General features: G+C 56.9%; 3 protein-coding genes across 3 annotated transcripts; 2 read left to right on the top strand and 1 right to left on the bottom strand.

The window, feature by feature from the left end:
- The first annotated feature begins 1,279 nt into the window (after positions 1-1,279).
- Positions 1,280-1,585, top strand: LOC148054311 (feather keratin Cos1-2-like). Its single transcript, XM_087770390.1, has one exon. The coding sequence runs from the start codon at positions 1,280-1,282 to the stop codon at positions 1,583-1,585; it is 306 nt and encodes a 101-aa protein (XP_087626516.1).
- A 3,489-nt stretch (positions 1,586-5,074) lies between these two features.
- LOC148054310 (feather beta keratin-like) lies at positions 5,075-5,380 on the bottom strand. Its single transcript, XM_087770451.1, has one exon. It carries the CDS (start codon positions 5,378-5,380, stop codon positions 5,075-5,077), a length of 306 nt encoding a protein of 101 aa, XP_087626577.1.
- A 5,879-nt stretch (positions 5,381-11,259) lies between these two features.
- Positions 11,260-11,565, top strand: LOC148054309 (feather keratin Cos1-2-like). The gene has a single exon (XM_087770339.1). The coding sequence runs from the start codon at positions 11,260-11,262 to the stop codon at positions 11,563-11,565; it is 306 nt and encodes a 101-aa protein (XP_087626465.1).

The following is an 11,565-nucleotide window of genomic DNA, read 5'->3' as shown; positions in this document are numbered from 1 at the left end:
AACCTCATACAGCTGGCCTCGGCCCATCGATCCAGCCTGGCCAGACTGTGTCATGCAGGTCAGGGTCCAATGCGTGTGAACAAAGCGCATGGTGGGGTGAGGAGAGTGGGAGGAACAAGGCACTGTCCCGAGCCCCAGCACACCCCTCTGGTACTGAAAGGGGAGGAACACGACTCCACAGGGCTTGCTGAGAAATCAGGGGCTTGGGGAGGGCAATGTTCTCCTTCCGCAAGCCTGCTGATTGCACTGGTTGGGGACCCCCAGAGACTGCCACGAGAGGGGACGCCTTTGCCAAAGAAACCAGCAAATGTCTGCCCAGAAGGAGAAGCTTTCCTTGGGCGCAGGCGTTTGAAACCAGTAGCGCAGCCCACCTGCCTTTCAGGACACTGCCAGGCAGTGCTCAGGGACTGCTGCAGCAAGCAAGGCGGCAGGCAGGGAGGGGGAAGGATGCAGCATGGCCTCATGCGCAGAAGCCTCTGGGCACCCAGGAGAGCACTGCATTGGTGGGAAGACGTGCCCACCTTCCTGCACAGGCATTCAAAAACAGCCTCACCAGATTTCTCCAGACCCATGTCTTCCATCTGCACAGACACCTCCGGCACTTGCGGGCACATCTTCTGCCTGTACGCCCATGATGCTGCTCAGGAAATCCTTGGGCCTCTCATCCCAATACTTCAAAAGAGCGTCCCTGGCCTAATGCTCATGGCAGAAATGAGGAAATGAAATGACGGTGTTGATGGAAACCAGACCACAATCTGTGCCATTAGGTAGCATATTTTGCTTGGGAGGTGAGTCTGTTGGAAAATTAGTGCCCGCGTGCAGTGACTGTGGGCCTGGGGCGGTGCAGGAGCAGTATAAAAGCGGGCCCTGCTCCTCACTCTCTCATCCACTCTTCTTGCCTCCACCTCCCTGGGAAGAAGGTGAGTTTGGAGCCCTTTCTGTTCTTCCTCCTCCTCAGCCTGCTCCTCCTTCTCCTCCTCGGGGATTTCTCAACACATACCTGCCTCTATGTCCTATGCTGGGTCCTGAGGCTGCTGGCCATGGGAGAGGGAAGGGAGCAGAAGGTGGGACATGGAGAGAGGCTGATGCTTGGCTGAGGTATCTCCTGAGCTATGCGCTAGGTGAAGACCTCCCTGAGCTTAGTCACTTTTGGTGAAGCTCCTTTGGGCTGAGGGAAAGGGGCGGCCTTGTGCTGGGGGGATAGGCTGCTCTTCAACCACCCCTCCTCCTCTCCTTCCCCCTGCCCTCTCTCTCTCAGGCGCACCTCCAGACCCAAGACATGTCCTGCTACAACCCGTGCCTGCCCTGCCAGCCCTGCGGCCCCACCCCGCTGGCCAACAGCTGCAATGAGCCCTGTGTCAGGCAGTGCCAGGACTCCACCGTCGTCATCCAGCCCTCCCCCGTGGTGGTGACCCTGCCCGGACCCATCCTCAGCTCCTTCCCACAGAGCACTGCCGTGGGATCCTCCACCTCCGCTGCCGTTGGCAGCATCCTCAGCTCTCAGGGAGTGCCCATCTCCTCTGGCGGCTTTGGCCTCTCGGGCTTCGGCAGCCGCTACTGCGGCAGCCGGTGCCTCCCCTGCTAAAGCTGCTGCCTGCACTGAGGCCTCCACTCGGATCGACCTCATTTCCCTCTTTCCACTCATTAAAGTTCTGCTGCATCCCAGCCTGCGCTTCTCTCTCATCCTTTCCCCTGCAGATCCTCTCCCCATGATGCCCACGCCGAGACATGTTCCTCAGGGCTGGTCCTGGGAGGGGGTGTTGGGCATGATTTTGCACGGATTATCAACACAGGCTTGCAGTCAGCATGCTTAGTTGCGCATCGGGTGATCCTCCAGTTTCTAAAATTGTCTGCCTTTCTGCGTCGCAATGGAATTACCCGACATAGTTCAGTGACTACTTTGTCATCCACTTTGTTGTGCACACCTCTTCTTTTTCCTTGGAAAGCTCAACACTGTGATGCGAGTAGTCAGCAGGGAATGTGGTATTGACAAGACATAGGCACTAGCTTCCCAGGAGAGGCCAGGACAACCCATCCTCACCATAGCATTCTCAAAGGAACAGAGGAACACAGTGCAGTGGGCTGCCTTGACAGCAGACCATAGTAGAATACAATCAGAGAATGGTTGTGCTTGGAAGAGACCTTGAAAGATCATCTAGTTCCAACTCCCCTGCCATGGGCAGGGATAGCTGGCACTACATCACGTCACTCAAAGTTCCCTCGAACCTCACTTTCAACACTGCCCGTGATGGGGCAGCCCATCGTTCTCGGGGCAACCTTTTCCAGGGTCTCACCACCCTCATCGTAATACATTTCTTCCTTACGTCCAAGCTTCATCTACCCAGCTTCAGTTTAAAACCGTTGCTCTTCTCCTGTCCCTACAGGCTTCTTGATAAAATGTCTCTCTCCAACTTCCTGATAAGTCCCCTTTATATACTGAAAGGCTGCAATAAGGTCTCAGAGCAGGGCTGCTCTCAGCCGTTTATCCTCCAGTCTGTACTGATATGGAGGATTGCCCCAGTGCAGGTGCAGGACCGTGGACTTGGCCTTGTCCAAGTTCCTGAATTTCACATCGGACCATTCCTCAAGCCTGTCAAGATCCCTCTGGACAGCGTCCCTTCCCTCAGGCGTACCAGTTGCGCCCCTCACCCTGGTGTCATGCACAAACTTGATGAGGGCGCACTCAATCGCACTATCCATGTCATTGATGAAGGCAGGAAACAGTATTGGTCCCAGGACGGACCCCTGAAGGGCACCAGTTGCACTGGTTTCCACTTGGACCTTGAGACGTTGACTGTAATTCTTGGGATGCAGCCACAGTGCCCTTGAGGCACTGTCACTTGCAGGTGAGGAAGGCTTCCATGACTCCCGCAGAGCCCCTGCCCATCAGGCCCAGCTTTGCTGGAGCCTCTGCCCCAACGTGGCAGAGGCACTGTTGGCCTCAGTACACATGCTGTGGAAGTGGCGTGGGCCCACTGCTGACCTCGGTTGAGGAGCCTGGGCTGTGGAAGGCTCTGGGAGGGCAGCAGCCCCAAAAGCTCCTGGGACGAGGAAGAGAGTGGAGAGGAGGGGCCGCAATTCCTCTTGCCCTGGCTGCCACTGGGCTGGGGGAGGAGGCTCAAGCAGAAAATGGCCCCAGAGGACAACAGGAGAGGGAACGAGGGAACCAGGCTGTACTGGCTCTGGCTGGGATGGAGGTGATTTTCTTCAGCGCAGCCCATATGGTGCTGTGCTTCAAATGTGGGCAGAAACAGGGCAGACAACACACCAAAGCTTTAGCTAGTGCTGCGCAGTGCTTGCTCACCATCAAGGCCGTCTCTCTTTCTCACTCTGCACGCCCCTGCAGGGGTGGAGCAAGCACCTGGGAGGGGACACAACCAGGACGGCTGACCTGAATTGACCACAAGGCTATTCCATGCCACATAACATCACGCTCAGCAATAAAATGTTGCGCAGTCTTTGCAAAGGAGCAGCTCTGGGGAGAATGCATGGGCGTGAGTCTGCTGCTGCTAGGTGGTGGGTGATTGCCTTTGCACCACTTGGTTTTCTCCCTTCTTTCCCCTTCCCCTCTTAGACTGGCCTGAGCTCAACCCAAGGGTATTTCGCTTTCTTGCTCTTCCAATTCTCCCCCCATCCGAATGGGACAACGGATCAAGAGAGCTGCTGCGGGGTGCTTAGTACTAGTCAAGGGCAGCACACCACACAGGCCCACGGGCAGTGCATGCCCTCCTTGCCCTGCTCCTTCCCTCTCTGTGCCCAGGCTTTCCTGGGAATGTTTCTGCAGAGAGGGGAGCAGGGAGAGACCCGCGCCAGGAAGAGAGGCAGCGGGTATGGGCTGAGTGTCTCAAAGGGCTGTCCAAGAGCTCTCCAAAGCAGTGCGCAGACCAGCAGCAAAGGCTGCGGAGAGACTTGCCGCCGGCAAAGGGGAGCAGCTGAACTGCTGCAGGACACAGCCGGGCAAGATGATCCTTCTCCACCCAGAGCCCTGACCAGAAGCTGCCTTGGCAGTCACCAGCCCTGTCTCCCCACAAATCCTTCAGTCCCTCACAAGCAGGGCCAGGAAAGGTGCTTTTGCGGCAACCCCATCAAAACAGGTGCGACGCCCAGCACTCTTCCCGCACACCAAGGACTGTCATCAACATCCTGGGCTATATGAGCAGGCGTGTAGACAGGAGATCGAGGGGAGTGATGAGCGCCCTCTGCTCAGCACTCACCTGACGGCATCTAGAACACTCTTCCGCGTTTGGGGCTCTAATGCAAGAAAGACCTTGACTGAATGGGGCGAGTTCAGCGGAGGGTGGGCTGGATGGTGAGGGGGCTGGAGCACTTGGTTGGGGAGGAGAGGCTGAGGGCTCGCTGAGCATGGAGAAGAGAATGCTTTGGTGGGAGACCTAAAATCATCTCTGCAGTAGCTATGGTCATTCAACTGCCTCGGGTCACTCTGTCCAGCCCCAGAGACGCACAGAAGTTCAGAAAGCAGATGGTCACACGAAGCATGGCTAAGCATATTCAAAGCAAGCCTGTGTTAACAATCACGGCAGAACCATCTCCAGCCAGCTCCTCCCAGAACCACCCCTGAGCAACATCTCTCTTCCTGGGCATCTTGGCAAAGTGTCTGCAGGGAAAAGGATGAGACAAAGGCATGGGCTGGCATGCAGCAGAACTTTAATGAGGCAAGAGGGAAATGAGGTCAAGACGGGTGCAGGTCCCCGTGCAGGGAGCACCAGGGGCATAGATGAATCGGCACCCCATGGCTGTGGCAGAGATCCCACCAGGTCTCCATCTGCCTGCCCCAGAGACAGAGCAGGGCCTGCAGTTCTGCCCTAGGCTGACTTTACGGGGCTCACAGCCCATGGAGACGCAACAGAACAAGGACACGGGAGGGAAAAGAGAGAGCGGAAGAGGGGAAAGGCAGGCATGGGCCGTGCTTTCGGAGCTCCCAGGATGGCCCCATCCTTTTGCAAGGCGTATACGCGTTGCTCAGTTCCTCAGAAAGCAAGTCGATGCTCTGTCCCCAGTCCGGTACCATCTTGTGGGTCCCTGGGGGCCTTCCCCAGGGCCATCGCCAGCAGCTTTAGCAGGGGAGGCAACTCCTGCCACTGTAGCGGCTGCCGAAGCCCGAGAGGCCAAAGCCCCCGGAGGAGATGGGCACTCCTTGAGAGCTGAGGATGCTGCCAACGGCAGCGGAGGTGGAGGATCCCACGGCAGTGCTCTGCGGGAAGGAGCTGAGGATGGGTCCGGGCAGGGTCACCACCACGGGGGAGGGCTCAATGACAACGGTGGAGTCCTGGCACTGCCTGACACAGGGCTCATTGCAGCTGTTGGCCAGCGGGGTGGGGCCGCAGGGCTGGCAGGGCAGGCACGGGTTGTAGCAGGACATGTCTCGGGGCTGGAGGTGCACCTGGGAGAGAGGGCAGGGGAAAGCAGAGCAGGGGCGATGGGTGAGGAGCAGCCTGTCACCCCACCGCGAGGGAGAAAAACCATGAGCTGGAGACAAGAGCTAGAGGCATTTTAGGGAGGTTCATGGGCTTCACCTTCCCCTCAGCCCAAAACAGCCCTGCCAAGTGCGACCAAGCTCATCAAGGTCCTCGTCTAGCCCATCGCCCACTTCAGCCAAGCATCAGCCTCTCTCCATGCCACACCTTCTCTGCCCTTCCCTCTCCCATGATAGGTAGCCCCATGACCCGGTGTAGGACAAACGGCTGGTACGCACTCAGAAAACCCAAAGGAAAACGCGGAGGAGGAAGAGAAAGGGCTTCAAACTCACCTTCTTCCCAAGGAGATGGAGGTGAGAAGAGTGGATGAGAGAGTGGGGAGAAGGGCCCGCTTTTATACTGCTCCTGCACCGCCCCAGGCCCACAGTCACTGCACGCGGGCACTAATTTTCCAAGACTCACCTCCCAAGCAAAATATGCTACCTAATGGCAGAGGCTGTGGTTTGGTTTCCGTCAATGCTGCCATTTCATTTCCTCATTGCTGACATGCTTGGTCTGCCATGCAGGCTCCTTTCACGCGCTGGGATGAGAGGCCCAAGGATACCCCAGGCAGGGTCATGTCTAACTGCTGGACGGGTCCACCTGGCATTGAATCAGGCAAAGCATGTGGAGGGCAACGAGAAGGTCTTCTTCCACGTAGGTCAGCAGCAAAAGCAAGCCTTGGTCAAAGGCAGCCCCAGCCCTGAACGAGGCAGCTTCCCTGGGGACAGGGCTTACAGCAAAGGTGGAGGTAACCCCAAGGTTTCTTCGCCTTGGTCTTGCTCTGGCACGGTTTGCTGTCAGAGATCGCTCTCCTGACATTTTCCTAGGAACATCTGGAACAGGAAAGACCTGCAGCAGAGGAGGATCGGGTCTGGGAGCATTTAAACCGATTGGACTGACATGACTGCTAGCAACCTGCTGCGAGGCACCCGAGGGAGTCGGTTGGTGTCACTACAAGGTCGCTCCCAAGTCCCTTTGAAAGTCACAGCAGTCAGGGAATGCATCTGAGGACTGGAGGGAAGCCAGTGAGATTCCCACCAGTGGGTAAAAGAGCTGATGGGAGGGAGTCAAGAACGTAGAGCCAGACTGTTCCGAGTCCTATGCAGTGAAGGAACAAGAGAAACGGGCACATATTGAAATAGGGGAAATTCCCGGAAAACAGAAGAAAACACATTGTTAGTGTGAGCATGGGCAAGCACCCGCTGGGGGTGCCCAGATAAATTGTGGCTTCTCCATCCTTGTAGATATTCAGGGCTTGACAGGACTTGGCCCTAAGAACCTTCCAAAGGCTGACCGTGCTTTGAGCAGGGGCGGTTGGACTAGACGATCTCCAGAGGTGCCTTCCAACCTCAAGGATCCTGAGGTTCTGTCATGGGCAAAAAACAGGTGATGCACAGCTGCCACTAACAAGGATAAATTGCTTAGGAACATTGGAATCAAGGGCAGCCTTGGCTGTCACACCTGAGAAGCAGCGGAGTTCATGATGTGAACACAGGAAGGAAAGCCAGTAGCGGAGTGCTGTCCCTGGCTTTCAGGCACGCCAAATTCGGCCTAGTCAGGCAGCTGGCAGGTAGAATGCCATGGAGGCAGCTGTGAAGGGCAAAGGAGCTCAGAAAAGCTGGCAGCGCCTTAGGCACCTCATGGTCCAAGAGCAAGAAGGGTCCAGCCCGATACTCAGGAAAACAAAGAGATGTCTCAGCAGATCACCTTTGCCTAAGGTGGGACTCAAGGTGGGGAAGCAATGTCAAAAGGCAGCATCCTGGAGGTGGAAGGAGGAACGAGCTGCAAAGGAGGAATTTGGAAATAATTCCTGAGCATGTTGGGATGCTGTTAGGAAAGCCAAACTCAGCCTGCATTGAGTCTTGCAAGGGGCATGAAGAGCAACAGGCAACAACCATCAAGAGCAACACAGAATCATAGAATCGTTTCGGTTGAAAAAGACCTTGAAGGTCATCGAGTCCAACCGTTAACCTAGCACTGCCAAGTCCACCTCTAAACCCTGTCCCTTAGCACTCTATCTGCCCGTCTTTGAAATACCTCCAGGGAGGAGGACTCAAGCACTGCCCTGGGCAGCCTGTTCCAGTGCCTGACTACCCTTTCAGTGAAGAACTTCTTCCTAACATCCAACCTAAACCTGCCCTGACGCAACGTGAGGCCGTTTCCTCTCGTCCTGTAGCTTGTTACTAGGGAGAAGAGACCAACCCCCACCTCGCTGCAACCTCCTTTCAGGTAGTTGTAGAGAGCAATAAGGTCTCCCCTCAGCCTCCTTTTCCTGAGGCTAAACAACCCCAGCTCCCTCAGCTGCTCCTCCTAAGACTTGTGCTCTACACCCTTCACCAGCTTTGTTGCCCTGCTCTGGCCACGCTCCAGCACCTCAACGTCCTTCTTGTGGTGAGGGGCCCAAAACTGAACACAGTACTCGAGGTGCAGCCTCACCAGTGCCAAGTACAAGGGGATGATCACTTCCCCAGTCCTGCTGGCCACACTATTTCGGACGCAAGCCAGGATGCCCTTGGCCTTCTGGGCCACCTGAGCACACTGCCGGCTCATATTCAGCCACCTATCGACCAACACCCCCAGGTCCTTTTCCACCAGGCAGCTCTCCAGACATTCTTCCCCCAGCCTGCAGCGTTGCATGGGCTTCTTGTGACCCAAATGCAGGACCCGGCACATTGCCTCATAGAACCTCATACAGCTGGCCTCGGCCCATCGATCCAGCCTGGCCAGGCCCTCTGTCAGGACTTTCTACCCTCCAGCAGATCAACACGCCCCGCCCAACTTGGGTGTCGTCTGCAGACTGACTGAGGGTGCCCTCAATCCCCTCCTCCAGATCCTTGATAAAGACAGTAAACAGACTGGCCCCATACTGAGGCCTGGGGCACACCCTTGTGACTGGCCGCCAGCTTGGGATTTGGCTCCGACAACTTTTTGCTACAGGGGAAACAGTGTCAAAGACCCTAGTAAAGTCCAATTAGACAACATCCACAGCCTTTCCCTCATCACTAAGGCGGGTCACCCCTCATCACTGAAGGAGGTCAGGCCAGTATGCTGACTGGGCCTGATCCCCAGTTGTCCTGTACGTGCCACGTGAAGGCACTCAGGATGATCTGCTCCCAGAGCCCTCCCCAGCACCGCTCCAGTGCTCCACCACCCTCTGGGTGAGAAAGAACCTTTTCTAATATCAACCCTAAAGTGGGACCGCCCTGGTTAGCCAGGACTGCTGATAGATGATGGAAAGTGGCCTGGTGAGCACCTCCGCCAGCTCCTCAGTACCCATCTGGCCCCATAGACTTGTCCGTGACTAAGTGGTGTAGCAGGTCACTAACCATTTCCCCAGGGATTACAGGGGCTTCGTTCTGCTGTCCTGTCTTCTAGCTCAGGGAGCAGGTGCCAAGCCTAACTGCTCCTGACTATTAAAGACTGAGGCAAAGAAGGTCTTTTTCCTTCTCCTCTTCCTTCCTCTGTCCCCGCATCCAATAAAGGATGGAGATTCCCCTTGATTCCCCTTAGCTCTCCTTTTGTTGCTAATGCATTTGGAGAAACAATTTTTGTTGTCTTTTCCAGCAGTAGCCAGTTGGCAGCAATAAAGATTGACGGAGGAAAATGCTGGCCCGCTGCTGACGTGGGCAACTGATTTCCTGAAGAGTGGACAGAGAGGGGGTTGGGGGAGTCAATGCCTTCTCGCTCTCCATATTCCTCCTACAAAGACCCAGGCCCGCTGTGCCCTCTGAAAGAGTTGAAGGAAGGAGGGGAGGCCTCAGCAGCAGGTGGGCTTCAAATCAGGACTGCCTGAGTCAAGTCAACCCGTACAAGCCAGCTGATGCACTCCAAGGCAGGGCTGCTGTAAAGGGCGACAGAGCTGCTGGAGAGCTGCGCCAAAGAGGTCTCAAAGTCCTCACCTTCCTAGCCAAAGAGACCAGGCTGCGGTGAGGAGCTCTCCTGAATGCCGTGGAGGGAAAGAGAAAGAGTTTGAAACACCTCCCCACTGTCCGGGATATGCCCAGGACTCAGAAGATACGTCTTCTCCTGGCGGTAGTGCTTCAGCGTGCCTTCTGTCCCATGCCCCAAAGGCCTCCTCAGCCGGGAGCACAACCCAGCACCCAGCACCATTGGAGAGGCAAGCCCCAACTCCCTGACCAGCGAGGGCTGGCAGGACCCTGCAGTGCCACATGCCTGGGGATGCTCAGGCAGGGCATGTGCTCACGAGTGCCCTGGCTTACAAAACCAGCTCTCTCGGACTACATCAAAGGCGATGCACTTCCTGCCCTGCAGACACGGAGGCAGCTGGGACACCGGCCCAGGAGGCCAAGGGAATGCCTTCAGTGAGCCAGCTTCCTGGGATGGAGCTCCTTCTCATGGCGAGTCACACTCTGAATTTCGGAACGGCCGTGTGTCAGCCTCTTGGCATGAGGCCAAACCAGGGTGCATGCTGTCTGCAGGCCGTGTCCCACGCACAGCTGAATTCCCCTCCGGCCAGGGCTGTTTCCATCCACTGCCCCAGGAAAATGAGCTCTGAGCACTGGGCTGTACCTGAGTACACAGCTCCAGGCCAGGCCATTATGTGTCATGCAGGTCAGGGTCCAAAGCGTGTGAACAAAGCGCATGGTGGGGTGAGGAGAGTGGGAGGAACAAGGCACTGTCCCGAGCCCCAGCACACCCCTCTGGTACTGAGAGGGGAGGAACACGACTCCACAGGGCTTGCTGAGAAATCAGGGGCTTGGGGAGTTCCGCAAGCCTGCTGATTGCACTGGTTGGGGACCCCCAGAGACTGCCACGAGAGGGGACGCCTTTGCCAAAGAAACCAGCAAATGTCTGCCCAGAAGGAGAAGCTTTCCTTGGGCGCAGGCGTTTGAAACCAGTAGCGCAGCCCACCTGCCTTTCAGCACACTGCCAGGCAGTGCTCAGGGACTGCTGCAGCAAGCAAGGTGGCAGGCAGGGAGGGGGAAGGATGCAGCATGGCCTCATGCGCAGAAGCCTCTGGGCACCCAGGAGAGCACTGCATTGGTGGGAAGACGTGCCCACCTTCCTGCACAGGCATTCAAAAACAGCCTCACCAGATTTCTCCAGACCCATGTCTTCCATCTGCACAGACACCTCCGGCACTTGCGGGCACATCTTCTGCCTGTACGCCCATGGTGCTGCTCAGGAAATCCTTGGGCCTCTCATCCCAATACTTCAAAAGAGCGTCCCTGGCCTAATGGTCATGGCAGAAATGAGGAAATGAAATGACGGTGTTGATGGAAACCAGACCACAGCCTGGGCCATTAGGTAGCATATTTTGCTTGGGAGGTGGGTCTGTTGGAAAATTAGTGCCCACCACAGCAGTGACTGTGGGCCTGGGGCGGTGCAGGAGCAGTATAAAAGCGGGCCCTGCTCCTCACTCTCTCATCCACTCTTCTTGCCTCCACCTCCCTGGGAAGAAGGTGAGTTTGGAGCCCTTTCTGTTCTTCCTCCTCCTCAGCCTACTCCTCCTTCTCCTCCTCGGGGATTTCTCAACACATACCTGCCTCTTTGTCCTATGCTGGGTCCTGAGGCTGCTGGCCATGGGAGAGGGAAGGGAGCAGAAGGTGGGACATGGAGAGAGGCTGATGCTTGGCTGAGGTATCTCCTGAGCTATGCGCTAGGTGAAGACCTCCCTGGGCTTACTCACTTTTGGTGAAGCTCCTTTGGGCTGAGGGAAAGGGGCGGCCTTGTGCTGGGGGGATAGGCTGCTCTTCAACCACCCCTCCTCCTCTCCTTCCCCCTGCCCTCTCTCTCTCAGGCGCACCTCCAGACCCAAGACATGTCCTGCTACAACCCGTGCCTGCCCTGCCAGCCCTGCGGCCCCACCCCGCTGGCCAACAGCTGCAATGAGCCCTGTGTCAGGCAGTGCCAGGACTCCACCGTCGTCATCCAGCCCTCCCCCGTGGTGGTGACCCTGCCCGGACCCATCCTCAGCTCCTTCCCGCAGAACACTGCCGTGGGATCCTCCACCTCCGCTGCCGTTGGCAGCATCCTCAGCTCTCAGGGAGTGCCCATCTCCTCTGGCGGCTTTGGCCTCTCGGGCTTCGGCAGCCGCTACTGCGGCAGCCGGTGCCTCCCCTGCTAA

Source organism: Nipponia nippon, unplaced genomic scaffold (genome assembly GCF_047370975.1).
Source record: "Nipponia nippon isolate SJK-2023a ecotype South Korea unplaced genomic scaffold, ASM4737097v1 scaffold_32, whole genome shotgun sequence".
NCBI lineage: Eukaryota > Metazoa > Chordata > Aves > Pelecaniformes > Threskiornithidae > Nipponia > Nipponia nippon.
The sequence above is the reverse complement of the archived record's forward strand: the minus strand, read 5'-3'. Positions and strand labels throughout refer to the sequence as shown.